This window comes from Lepisosteus platostomus, chromosome 1 (assembly GCF_059453375.1).
Source record: "Lepisosteus platostomus isolate fLepPlt1 chromosome 1, fLepPlt1.hap1, whole genome shotgun sequence".
Classification (NCBI taxonomy): Eukaryota; Metazoa; Chordata; class Actinopteri; order Semionotiformes; family Lepisosteidae; genus Lepisosteus; species Lepisosteus platostomus.
Window position 1 is genome coordinate 10,005,001 of NC_142611.1, and position 12,889 is coordinate 10,017,889.

Sequence of the window (12,889 nt, forward strand, 5' to 3'; positions counted from 1 at the left end):
GTGTCTCTCATGATAGCAACAGGCTTCATGTATTCAGGAATAATGTCTCTGTAATCACAGACAGGTTCTGCATAATCAGCAGGGAGTTCCTTAAAATCAATAGCTAGTTCTTTGCTGTCAGGCTCTGGTTCCATGAAGTCAAAGCTAAGTTCCTTCAGCTCATCAGTGTAATCATGGACATCGGAGGAAACACGACTGCTCTCAGGGGTGACATTGAACCCTGATGCTTTTGCTCCACATTCAGAGGTAGTCTGGTTGGATTCAGGCAATATTTGACAGAATTCAGATGGAGATTTCCTGATTTCAGGTGGTATTTGACTAAATTCAGGGATGTTGTGTTTTATGTCTGGTTGCATTGACCAGTATTCAGTTATTGGTTTAGTTGATTCAGGTAATATCTGGTTGTAATTATGAGTGCTTAGCACAATGGATTCGGGTGTAACTTGATAGGAGTCAGTGTGAGGTATGTTCAAGTCAAGAAATGTTTGACTGACATTACAGGTTGTTTCATTTCGTTTTGGTGATATTTGATAGTTTTCAGAGGATGTATTGTTTGGTACAGGTGATATTCCGTCCAATTCATATACGGTTGTTTGGAATTCGGGTGATATCTGATGTAATTCATATTGTGTTCTGTTTAATTCTGTTTCAGGTGATATTAGACTCAGTTTAGGAGATATTTTGTTCGAGTCAGGTGATCTTTGACTGTCTTTAGTTTTTATAAATTCTGGAGAAATGTCACTGTTTGTTTTGGTATGACTGGTAGAACCTCTATCACCTTCTGATATTGCAGTGCAAACTATATTAGGTTTGTGTGTTTCTTGTGAAATTAATTTTACATCAGGATCATTTCTGTCAGATTCAAGTGAAATAACATCAAATCCAAATTCAGTTTTGTTGCTATCATGTGCTGAATCATTAATCTCACATGTGTTTAGAAGTATGGGAGATATCTGTTTGAAGTCAGGGTATGTTTTGTTAAATTTGTGTGATATCTCACTGATTTCACTGGTGTTTTTGCTCACTCCTATGGATGTTTGTTGGTAGTCAGGGGTAGTCTTACTAGGCTCAGGTGATGTAGGACTGAATGTAAAGATACTTTTGAGTGATTCGGGTGATATCTGACTAAATTCGAGAGTAGATTTATTGACTTCAGATGCCATTTGATTATATGTAGGGGCGATTTTGATTGATTCAGTTGACAACTGATTGCTCTCAGGAGAATCTTTGTTAAATTCAGTAGATTTGGGGCTGACATCAGGGCTGCTTTTCAGGGACATTGTTTTCATTTCAGTGGAAGTATAGCTGAATTCTGGAGATACGGATTTGCATTCATGGAAAGGCTGAATGCATTCAGGTGATACCCGATTGAATTCATCTGTAGGTCTGACAGATTCACTTGATAACAGATAGGGACTATGGATGGTCTTGATGAATACAGATGATATGGGACTCATTTCAGGGTTCATTTGTCTGCCGTCTGATGAGGACGTCTTGAATTCGGAGGATGTTAGCCAGTACTCAGCTGTGTTCCCTGTGGCTTCAGCGGGAGCTCGTCTGTTTGCAAAGCTTTTGTCTGTGTATTCTGCGAGAGCTGGCATGGCCCCTGAGGTCTGAGCTGCCAGCTCAGGAGTGAATGCTTGGTGCTCATGGACTGGAGGACTTACTTGTTCACCAGAGTCTCTCATGTAGTTTGCAAGTGTTGACTCTGTGCTTTCCTTTTCAAATGCCAGCTGGGTTGTGACTTCTGCTTCTTGGTCCACAGCACTGATAAAAAAAAAACATAATTTAAAATGCCTTCAGATGAAAAGTTTTTAAATAATAAATTATACATTTCATGCTTTGTACAGCTTTGAAACCTGTATCAAAACTATAGGATCAATTATTACTATACTGTATATTACTATTGTGAGATTCTCTTTCAGAGAGTCCTGCAAGTCTTTAACGAGGAGCACACTGACAACTCTATCATGTTAGCTGTTTGTAAAACATACCACTATCACCATCTATTTCAAAGCTCCAATTTCAAATGGCTATAGCTAAGCGCCCAAGCTCACAGTGATGGAATTACTATCTGACTGTACACATACACAGAGAACACAAGGATAACTCAGTGGCTTATGCAAGTTCAGCAAAACCATGGAATTATTATTATTATTATTATTATTACATCTCAAACCCAAACCCATGTTTCATTGCTTTTTTGTTATTCACACAAAGAAAAGACATTGAATAAGAATGTGAATACCAATTATTTTCATTGAATGCCTTTATAACAATATTGTTAGTTCTTAAGGTTAGGAACATCTCACTGAAATACAGTACATCTAATGAAGACAGGTTGCATGGCTGCAGTCATGCAGTGTGATATCTAAAGTCATAAGACAAACACATCTGAGTTGAAACACTTACCAATGTTGTTTAGGACCAAGAGACAATGTTTCAAATGGCAGCTCTGATTCTCTGTACATGTCAGCTTGCATCTTATCTTTCTGCGCTTGTCTCAAGAGATCGGCAACTGTAGTATCTGCATCCCCCTTTGGAGTGCTTTCATGTACTGAGGAGAAGCTAACGGATATGTCTTCTTCAGACACGACAGGTGGCTGCTGGCCTGCAGGTGGCTGTTTCTTACTAGGTGTGCTCTCAGCACGACGCACAGTCCTGGGGCTGTCGATGTCTTCATGAAGTGCAGAGAATCCTATACACAAACACAGAAACAATTAGGTGTGGTCATGCTGTAATGTGCTTTATTTTAAAAACACATTTTAAAATTCATCCCCTAAAATTAGAAATTAGTTAAAACAAAAAAAATCAGTACGATTAGAAAGTGTAACAATTTCTGGTTATGTGAAAGTGCCAGAAAAAGCTGGTAGTTAGAAATGCCTGTATTTTAAAGTAAAAATAAAACATGTACTCTTAGTTTCTCAAAGGTTTTGCAAGCTTTTGAAGTGGTACCACCCTTTCAAATGTATTATCTACTGTATGTGAGGGTATTTGACGGATTTGAGAGGAATTGTCGTGTTAATTACTTCTTTTATCGAAATACTTTTAGATATCTGTGTTTGCAAAATAATCTACAGTTTACAGTACCTTCACTATGATCCAAGGATATTGTCTGCTCAATCTCAGCATAGGTTCGTGAGGACAGCTGTTGACATGACTTCATGCTTTTTGTTTCAATGAGGTGAACAATGTCCATTCTGTTAATCTTTGTGAGTTTCTGAATTAAACAGCTTTCTGTTTGGAATGACAAACATGATAAAACATTAGTGATCAGATGGCAGACAAAAAATTCTGTGATGATTCCTTTATGTTATACCTTTTATGATAGCATTTTAAACATTTTTGTTTAATGTCTTATACTGTATATACTGTATATGATACAGGAATATATACTGTATGCTAGTGGCAAAAACTAAAAGATTACCTGTGGCATGTTTGCCATCTCGTTCCATCCAATACTTAAGTAAAGCATGACTTTGGTCCAGCAATGAGTTGGGGTTCTCAATTCTTATCTGATGAATTTGGTCCTCACTGAAGTCTAGTTCCCGGGCCAGTTCTGGATGAATGAAAAATCTGTTAGATTTTGAGCTCTTGTCTTCTGCTTGAACTCACTCACTTTGACCTACTGTATTCACAAATCTACATTTCATAGGCCGTATGCACACACACACACAAAGACACATGCATGCAGTAGATTACAAAGCTATTTTGGAATTTTATCCTCTAAGAGAACTACAGTACATTCAGTATTTCTATGCATCAGAGGTTGTAACCTGAATTAATGGTATGTTTGGAATAATAATAACTGTTCAGAATTTTAGCAAAACAAAAATAAAAGCAGAAGTAATATAATAAACCTGTCACAAACGATACATGGGTATCATAAAGAGTTTAACACAGCACTACATCCATTCATAATCGGAAATCCACTTATTCCTGACAATGATTGCAATGACCTGGATGCAAAGGGCTCTTGGCGAAACTACTCCTTGGATGTGGGGGGTAGTTTGGAAGAAGATGAGTGGAAACCGGGGAACAGAGAAAAAACACAAACTCCACACAGAAGGCACCCCAGTCCAGAATCAAACCCAGGAACAAGAGTTTCAAGGCAACAGTGCTATCCACTACACCATTATTTGTTTCTGAAACACTACAGGTGGTGGGAAAAAAGCTAAACAAATTGAGGATTCCAAATATTTAAAAAAAAGAAACAAAATCAGAATAATTACATTGAGTACATGTTTTGTTTTATCTCCATTTGAGTCTAAGGTTTAACGGTCAGTACTTAAAGAAATAATCATTTTAAATCCATTTGATATACGTTGCTTGTGGTGTTTATTTAAACATGAAGTGTTCAAATGCATTTCTAAACGTAGTACCAGGATTCATTTGTCAAGGGCTATGAATTACATCCGTATACCCATGTCAATGACCATAGAATTGCAGCACTGTTGCCCAGTTTGTCATTTCATATGCCATTCAAATAGTTTTAAAAAGTTTTTAAAAACCTACAATTTTTCAGTAAAATGAAGAATAAAACCTAAAATAAGAAAAGATGATTCAGGTATAAAATATTGTTTCACATTTCCACCAGAACGCAACACTATGCATTGTACATATAAGGCATTCTATTTCCTTTTAAATATGCTTCTAATTTTTGGGGGGATTTTCAGACACTGTTTCTGCTTGCTCAGGTTCCTAGGCGACGTGTCACAAATCTGCAAAAAGAACTGTTTTTTGTCTTCCAATTGTCAAACCAGCATTGCTTCAATATTGTCTGTGGTCTCACATCTTGTGTGAAAAGAACCTACTCACATATGCACTGTATTATTTATTGTATTGCTACTCACCTGTCCAGCTGAATCCAAGATGGTCAGCAATAACAGCTAATCTTTCCTCCTTTCTTTCTGCATCATCCTGTGGATCTAAATTTCACCACAACAGATCACAACTATCAAAAGTAGCCGTCACTTAAGTAGTTCGAGAATTACATTTATATAAGAAAAAAAATTCTGTCTACATAAAAAATACTTCATTTTCTTTCAATGTGTTAATATCTACTAAATAAATTTTGATATATTTTCATTATTTTCCCTTAAATAAGATTATATGTTGGAAGGTTTTAAAACAAGGGTAAATTAAAACTGAGTAGCAGTTTCACATCATATGTTTTTATGTCAAAAAAAGGCATTTCTTTTGATTTTAAGATAACGGTGCTGAAGCAATGAAAAATGATGCCACTTTAAAAAAAGAGTAAAATGCAGCATTTTGGCAAAGGACCATATCAGTTCGATAAATGAATGCCAATATAGATACTAATTCATGTTAAAGTTAATTTTAAATATTTACAAATTTCTGAGCTGAAATACTTCTATATTTAAATTCTGCCCTTTTAGAAAGGGTTCGTTGCAAGATAGAGTATGTGTAATCATCACCTACTATGTTCTAAGACATAGTAGACGATTCAATACAGAACTACAAGGTGATTTAAACAAACAATAACACGTCTGCTAATTGTGTTTTTCCTGTTTTTAAACAAAGTTCTAAATCAATCTTGAGATTTTTAGAACACACACAAGGAAAGAAGACAGTCACAACACAAATAATTCAAAAGACCACAGAGGCAATCACAACAGCTTTAGCTAAAAGAGGTGCGCAAGTTTATCTCTAACGCGCAAACGCACAGAGAAACCCAATTAGCTGGAAAGTACCTTCACATTGGGCGTGGACATTTTCATCGGGAATGAGTTGCATCTGAGTCTCAACAGACTCGTCCCAGATAGGTCTCATGTCAAAGACATCTTCGGGAAGAGGCAGCTGTGACTCAAAACATGCCTCACTTTCTATAACTGAGACTTCCAAGGTGCTGCTTTCATCATCTGAAATCATTTCTTGTTCATTTTCTGCTTGTGTAAGCCTCTCAACTAACTTTGAGGCTTCATCACTTATTTCTTCGAAGAATTCAATGGAATGCTTGTAAAGCTCAAAGAACTGTTCTTTGTTCTCTTTAGCTGGAGTAGAGGTATGGAATGTTTGTCCATATTTGGTCTTAACAGGCAGTCTAGACTGGAATGTCCTTGGTTTCACAACATCATCACTTTCTGTTCTGCTTTGAGTGTCCTGAGATGTTTCCTGAGACTCTCCCTCACAGTAACTTCTAACTTTGGAAGACCTTTTTGATTTTCCATCTCCTGATGGGCAGGCATCAGTTTCAGACTTGCTTCTTTGTTCCTGCTTAACAGGTATTTTACACTTTCTATCTGGATCCTTCAGGGACTCTCCTCGTTTTAATGAAACATCAGAAGTTGATTCAGGCTTAATTGCACCAAGCTTAACAGGTATTTTAGATTTAGATTTTGTATCTTCCTCCAGAGGTGGCTCCTTCTGAGTAGATGTTACAGCTGATGAAGCAGACAAAGAAAATTCTTTGACTGGGAGTTTTGACTTTGGTTCACTAGTAGTGACTGTCTCTGTATCAGATTTAGACATTTCAATGACTGAGTGCTGATCCTCTGGAGAAGAGTCAGAAGACTCCTCATCTTGTTCAGAATATACAGACCTAGTAACCGTTGAAAAGTTCAGTTGTACATCTGTAATGGATGTCTCTGTGTCAGGACTTTCTTCATCTCTTTTCTCAGGCTTTCCATCTGTTAGTTCAGGACATGGGGGATCTTTCTTCACGGTCTTAGTTGATGCAGAAATTCCCATTTTAATTGGGATTCTGGACTTTGATTCAGACTTTGTGACCATTGTGCCTGTACAAGGACTCTGATCATCATCATTTGCTTCTGACTGGGGAAGAAATAAATCTATTTCATCATTTGTTGTGTCATGTAGATCATTTTCTGTCTTTATATCCAAAGATGACACTGTAATGGAAACGGCACTTTCCCCTTCAGAAGATTCACATCCAACAGGATCTTCTCTGGCTTCATCTGACAAAATCTCCTCAAAAGGTTGTTCACCTATTTGGAAGAAGTGGAAACTTTCATCTTCAAAGCTCCTTTTGCTCATATCTATGGCTCCACTCCTTGTCATCTCAAACAATTTCCCTTCTTGGAATAAGAAAGGATTTTGTTCACTAGTGGGTGTTCCTTCATCTGTAGGTGTCCTACCTGGAGTAGTGTCTGGAGTTGCTCCTTGGGACTGTCGATCGACCATTAAACTAAGGATCTTTTGCTCTTCCTCCTTGACTCGTGCTGCAAAAGCATCATCATCTTCTCGAATGGCACTCCAGGTATCTACATCACTTTCGGGTCTTGCCGTAACTCCCTTGGACTGAGTTTTAAGACCTGATGCTGGTGCATCTTCTACTTGAATGTCATCATAAACACAGACATCTGGCTTACATGGATCCTGTGCACGTTCCATGATGGGATCAAATTCATCATGAGAATCATCACAAATGTCTGATCTACTAGACCATTCGAAATGTTCTCCTTTGATTTCTTCTTTTGCATTGGTTTCTTTCGGACTATCTCCAAAGGACAGTTTTGAAGGGCATTCTGTTACCGTGCCAGTTCCTCTGTTATCCTCCTTACTTTCACTCAGTTGTTCAAAGCACTCTTCCTTTTCATCAGTTGTTCTCTTTTTTGACTCTTCACTATCAGTGGAGATAGAAATCATATGAAAACTTACATTGTCATAGGGACTTGTTTCTTGTTCAGCTTCTTTTGTTTCTTCATATAATTCTATGCTAGCTGGTACCTGTGGATGATCAGATGTTTCTTTCTTAATGCTGCCTTCATGAGAAACAGATACCAGTGAACATTCTGTAGCTCCAAAAGATCCATCAGAAGGTTCACAGCTGTGAGTCAGTATAGTTTGTTCTGTTTGTTGTTCATGTTCTGAAGGTGGTACTGTTCTTTCTTCTTCTGCTTCTACATAGCTGTATGCATGATGCTCTTCAGGTTCTACAGGGCTACAATCATCACACATGCCTGGGGGCAAAGGAGATGGGGGTTGTACTTTAATTATGGGCTCTACAGAAAGAGCTGAATCCAAATCTTTTTCAAGATTTGTAAGCTCTGGTTCACTTTCTGAAGAGCTCTCATCTGGAGACACTATTCTTATAGGCTGACCTTCCAAAAATTCAGAAACAGCTGAAGCGTCTGTAGTTTTAAAATCTCTTCTGACTTCTCTTTTGCATTTGGCATCTTGTTCCATCTCGTCAAAAGTTTTAATTTTTGCAGCCATCTTAAACATTTCTTCTTCTGGGGTGAATTTCTTTTGAGGCTCACTGCTATCTGAGGAATCATCTTCATCTGCTTCCTCCGTATCTTCTGGGATCGCAGGTGGTTTTGAGGGTACAGACAGGACCTGCAGGTCTGGAGTTTTAGGTGTGACTTCATAACTGATTTCTTCAGAGCTTGGGGTGTCAGGTGAAAGAGGGCTTTTTCCTGAACTTTCTATTTGGGATGTTTGCTCCAAACTATCATCATCCGCGCTGCCCTCAGGGTCCCTAAGGAGCCTGTTACGCACAGCTTCAGCTGGGAAGTCTGCCTTTGTTGGAAATGTCTGGGAAGCAGGACCACTGGCCTGTTCTACTACTGGAATACCAGCTCCTATCTTCTGTTCTACTGGACTGCTTTCTAATGAATCACGACATGGGGACTCCTTTGTTGGACTTGGCTCAATAGAATCTGGAGTTTTATGTGAGGAATTATCTTCCAGAACTGGACTGGCTTCCAATGAGTCCTTGTGACTAATGGTCAAAGAATCATCAGCTAATGGACTAAGAGCTTCTGAGTCTTGCTTTTTAAGTGGCAGATCTAGGCCATCATGACAATATGTAGCACTCTTTTCAGTTGGCAATCCAGAAGATTCAGGAACCTCTTGGCTGGCAATTTCAGGTGCCACGTCATCCTCTGAACTTAACAATGTATCAACAGTTTCGGAAACCCTTTTAGAATGTAATCCAAATTGTGATGGTTTAGGTGATGAAGATACTCCTTTCTTTTCATTAGTGTCTTCACCACAGAAAACTGTGTCCCCTTTGAGTCCAGTTGACTCACTCATGGTTTGATCATCAGTCTCCTCAGTGGGAGATGTTGGGAGAGTCATTTCTGTTGACTGCTGCTCATCAAAGGTTGTAACTCCAGAGTCTGCTGCAGTAGAATCATTAGCTAAGCTTTCAGACTTTTCTTTACCCGATTCCTTAGATCTTTCTAACATTTGTTGATCAATTTTCTTGGGTGAAAATGACAGACTTTCAGGGCTTGTTTCTGGAGTCTCTGCCAAGCCCTCATGCTTATAACTTTCTTCTGAGCTCATCTGAGGTGTGCCATCACCTAAGCTAATACTTGGTGAATCAGCAACACCCTCGTGTTTCAGGCTCTCGGAGCTGTCATCCAAGGCACCATTTTGTAGGACTGTATCTGGCAGGAACTCGTCTTTGGAAAGCTCAGGAGGGAAGACAATTGTGAGATCATGTTGAACAGCCCCTGAGTCTTCATGCTTGGTGCTTGGTTCACTTTCATCGTGACCAGATATCTTTCTAAACTGCTTGTACTCATCACTTCCCTCAAGTTCTGCTTTAATTTCTTCACTAAAATCCATAGAATGTTTCCTGTCAGGACTTATTTGCATATCTGTCTCTTTGTGGAACTCATCGATCACCTTGGCTTCACATTTTTCAACTTGCAATAGCATGTCAGGTATACTGGTTGAAAGTTTTGGGCTTATCTCTTCCTTCATTATTGAATATTCATTTTCTTTGCTTGTTTCACTATCTTGAATCTCAGATGAATCCAAAGAAAGAGAAGTGGTTTGTTCATGGTTCTTGGTGACATATCCTGTTTTTGACTGTATGGAATGTGTTTTTACTGTTTCTGTTCCTTTGGTTGCAGTTGAATGTTCTGTTATCAGATTTGTAGATTTATGCTCAAAAAGCCCAGACTTTCTCTTTGAAGGGTCCTGTCCTGTCTGAAAGGCTCTCATTAGTTCTCGGACAGACATAGTCTCTTCGAGTCTTTCTGTTGTAGAAGACATCCCAGGAGGTGAGTGCGGCATTTTTGTTTCTTTTTTAATTTGAGATAATTTACTTTCATCACTGCTTAAAGCTTTACTGCTTATTTGCTTACGCCCCTTTTCCTCCTCTTCAACCTTCTTTTGAAGAGCTTTCACTTTCTCCTTAATTGAACCAATAGGGGTCTCCTCCACCACTGGTGACACTTCTTTTGGAGCTGAACTCAAAATCATGCTTTCATCCAAAGACTCTTCAGAGCTAACCCTGTAGATGTCAGATTCAGATGTGGCAATTTGAGATTCTTTTTGGTCATTTTTTTCCTTTAACTTTCTCCTCACTGGTTTTTTAATATCAGATGGAGGAAGTTTAGTATCCTGTTCTAAAGACATATATTTACTGCCTCTTTGAACACGAACCTCTTTGAAATGCTCTTCAATAACGCCTTCAGGTGGAGTATGGATTTTAGCAGGTTGTTGCAAAAGGAACTCATTTAGATCTTCAGCCAAATAGGATACCATCCCACTCACATCTTTAGCTGTCTTTGGCCGAGATGTGCCTCGGTCAATTTTAACTTCTTGTATTAAGGGCTCCTGAACTTCAAAAGGTGCCATTTGTTTGGCTTCTTCGATTTCACTGTCAGTGAGTAAGACCCATTCTTCCTCTTGTCGTGCTGCCTGGCTTATCCCTTCTTTTTTCTGTGATGCTGTCTTACCTGTATATGTTCCACGTCTTAGAATCTCACTCACTTTCTCTAAGTCTTCTTTGACCTTTTCTACTATTTCAAAAGGCTCTCCAGGTTCGTCATCTGTTCCCTTCTCAAGCCCACCTCCTTCCACGGGACTTGACTTCTCTGTGGAGTCTGTTGTTAAGATGGCTGTCATTTTGATCAAATCCTGCTTCATCTCTGAGACCTCAGAGAGTAAATCGGGACTTGCGAGGACCGGAGAGTCCCGAATCAAGTGCATTTTCAGAGCAGATGTTTCAGTAGAATCAGTCTCCTCTTCATCTTGGGTTTCAAGGAACAACAATTCAAATTAAAATGGAAATTAAAAAAAAAACAGAGATTGGAAAAATATGATCAGGACCAGAACAATACAAAATCTTTGGTTCAAATGGTAGCAAGGGGAATACCAACAGAAAGGGGTGGATATGGCTTGTGGATCCAACAGGTCTTGGGACACAAGAGCAAAGCAAGCTAACAAAAATGGGAAGGAGATGGGCAGGAAATAACTTGCTTATACACTTTATTTTATTTTTTTACCATTGCACATCCATACGTACAACATGAAAGGCAAGAAAAAACCTCAAACAACAAAACAGGACACCAACAAATCAAGAAACATAAAGAAACGGGGAGACAGTGGAATTACACAAAGATAGACATCTCAAGATTGTTCAAATGTAAGAGATTCATGTCTAGAAAATATACCAGAAACAATCAAAGCTGTTTTTCCTCTAAAAGAAAGCCAGTGCTAGCGAACTGTCAGAAGAATGTTTAAATTGAACCCAGGAAGGAAAATGTACCATTTTGTAATTCCAAAACTATGGCATCTATATCAATCTGAGTCAGCTGCAAACCGGCATTTCAACTAAAGGAATTTTAAGCCTCTAACTAGAAAACATTAAGTTGATCAAAGAAAGAGGTATGGTCCTTTCCAGGGAACATCCTCCTTATTATCACAAACAATACATAAAGATGTAAAAAATAAAATAAAATGAAACACACAAAGAGGAGTCGTTGTGAATTAGGTTGAAAGTGAATGAAACAATTGAGAGAATAATGTTAAGCAAACAAAAAGTCGAAAGAACACTCACACTTGACACACACACAATACATGTAAGCCAAGTTATTTCCATGCAAAGCAAAGGTGCTGAAAATGTTTAGGCATGCAGCCTCATGTGAAACATACTGTAAGCAGATGGTCTGTATAAAAATATACAGATATGCACATCCTTAGATTACAGCAATTATGCCAGTTTATAAAGGGAATTATCATTGCACAATTTTGATCTGGGAATGATTTAAAAACTAAAATGTGCAAAGTATTTGAATAAATATTTTATATTAAAATATTGGTCTGCTCTAAAGAATTCAGTGATTCAGCTCATAATTATTTAACAATTAAACATTAATACAGAATTTATGAGGGTACTTGGATAATCCTACAAACAATTTAGAAGAAGGATTCATCACGTATTATGTGAATGTGGTCCTTACCAAAAGAAATTTGCCACAAAGCATCTGTCTTTCTTCTATTTTAGTAAAAACCTTTCTTATAAAAACTTAACTTCATTGCTTGCAATCATAGTAGTACATTGTCTAGTCAGCTGATCAAACAGAGCACGTATATCCACTTCCATCTCTTTAGTCTTAAAAGGGACTGGACATGGCATTGATTTTAAAGCAGATTCTTGATTTGTCTTGTTTATGTAATTTAGGTTTAAATAGATTGTATATTATCGAAAAACAAACACTTCAAGCACAATGTCCATTAATGTGGATACTGTATGATACTGAAGAATGGAGTGATGTTCATTTTGTATTCTGTTTGTGCACCACCAATCTACTAGAAAAACGTCACTTTACCAACTCTATGTTTTACTCTAGAAGTTCTCAATATTTGCAGAACCTCTTCACATTTTCTTCTCAGGTACTTTTAACTTTTGGAAAAAATAAACTGTTGTTTCATGTACCCCTAACATTGCTGCCTAAAACATTTAGACACTATACCTTCTACACTCTAAACCTTAAATTAAGTTCCTGTTCTAGGTGTTATGTGTTTCTCTTGTCTCTGTAAAAAGTTCTGAGAAGCAGTTCTTCCTCCAATCAGCTTCTCAAAAGACAACCCTCTACTGTTTCCAAGACAAAGGTGATACTTCAATTATTGAATATGGAAACCAACTCAGCAGTAAGCCAAG

The 12,889-nt window shown here is 38.0% G+C and overlaps 1 protein-coding gene across 28 annotated transcripts in view; it reads right to left on the reverse strand.

Moving 5' to 3' along the window:
* The window catches only part of LOC148677655 (ankyrin-2-like), a 175,112-nt gene that overhangs the window by 13,060 nt on the left and 149,163 nt on the right, over positions 1 to 12,889 (reverse strand). For 24 of the 28 annotated variants that reach the window (XM_088616679.1, XM_088616971.1, XM_088616890.1 and 21 more), the window contains 6 exons: positions 5,715 to 10,976; positions 4,854 to 4,928; positions 3,428 to 3,559; positions 3,091 to 3,237; positions 2,413 to 2,698; positions 1 to 1,767 (listed from right to left, as the gene is read on the reverse strand). The exon at positions 1 to 1,767 is cut by the window's left edge and continues 511 nt beyond it. In XM_088616679.1, coding sequence (XP_088472805.1) covers positions 1 to 1,767; positions 2,413 to 2,698; positions 3,091 to 3,237; positions 3,428 to 3,559; positions 4,854 to 4,928; positions 5,715 to 10,976 — 7,669 coding nt within the window. The remainder of the gene's footprint in view (positions 1,768 to 2,412; positions 2,699 to 3,090; positions 3,238 to 3,427; positions 3,560 to 4,853; positions 4,929 to 5,714; positions 10,977 to 12,889) is intronic. The other 4 variants (XM_088617630.1, XM_088617546.1, XM_088617799.1 and 1 more) reach the window with 2 other exon arrangements.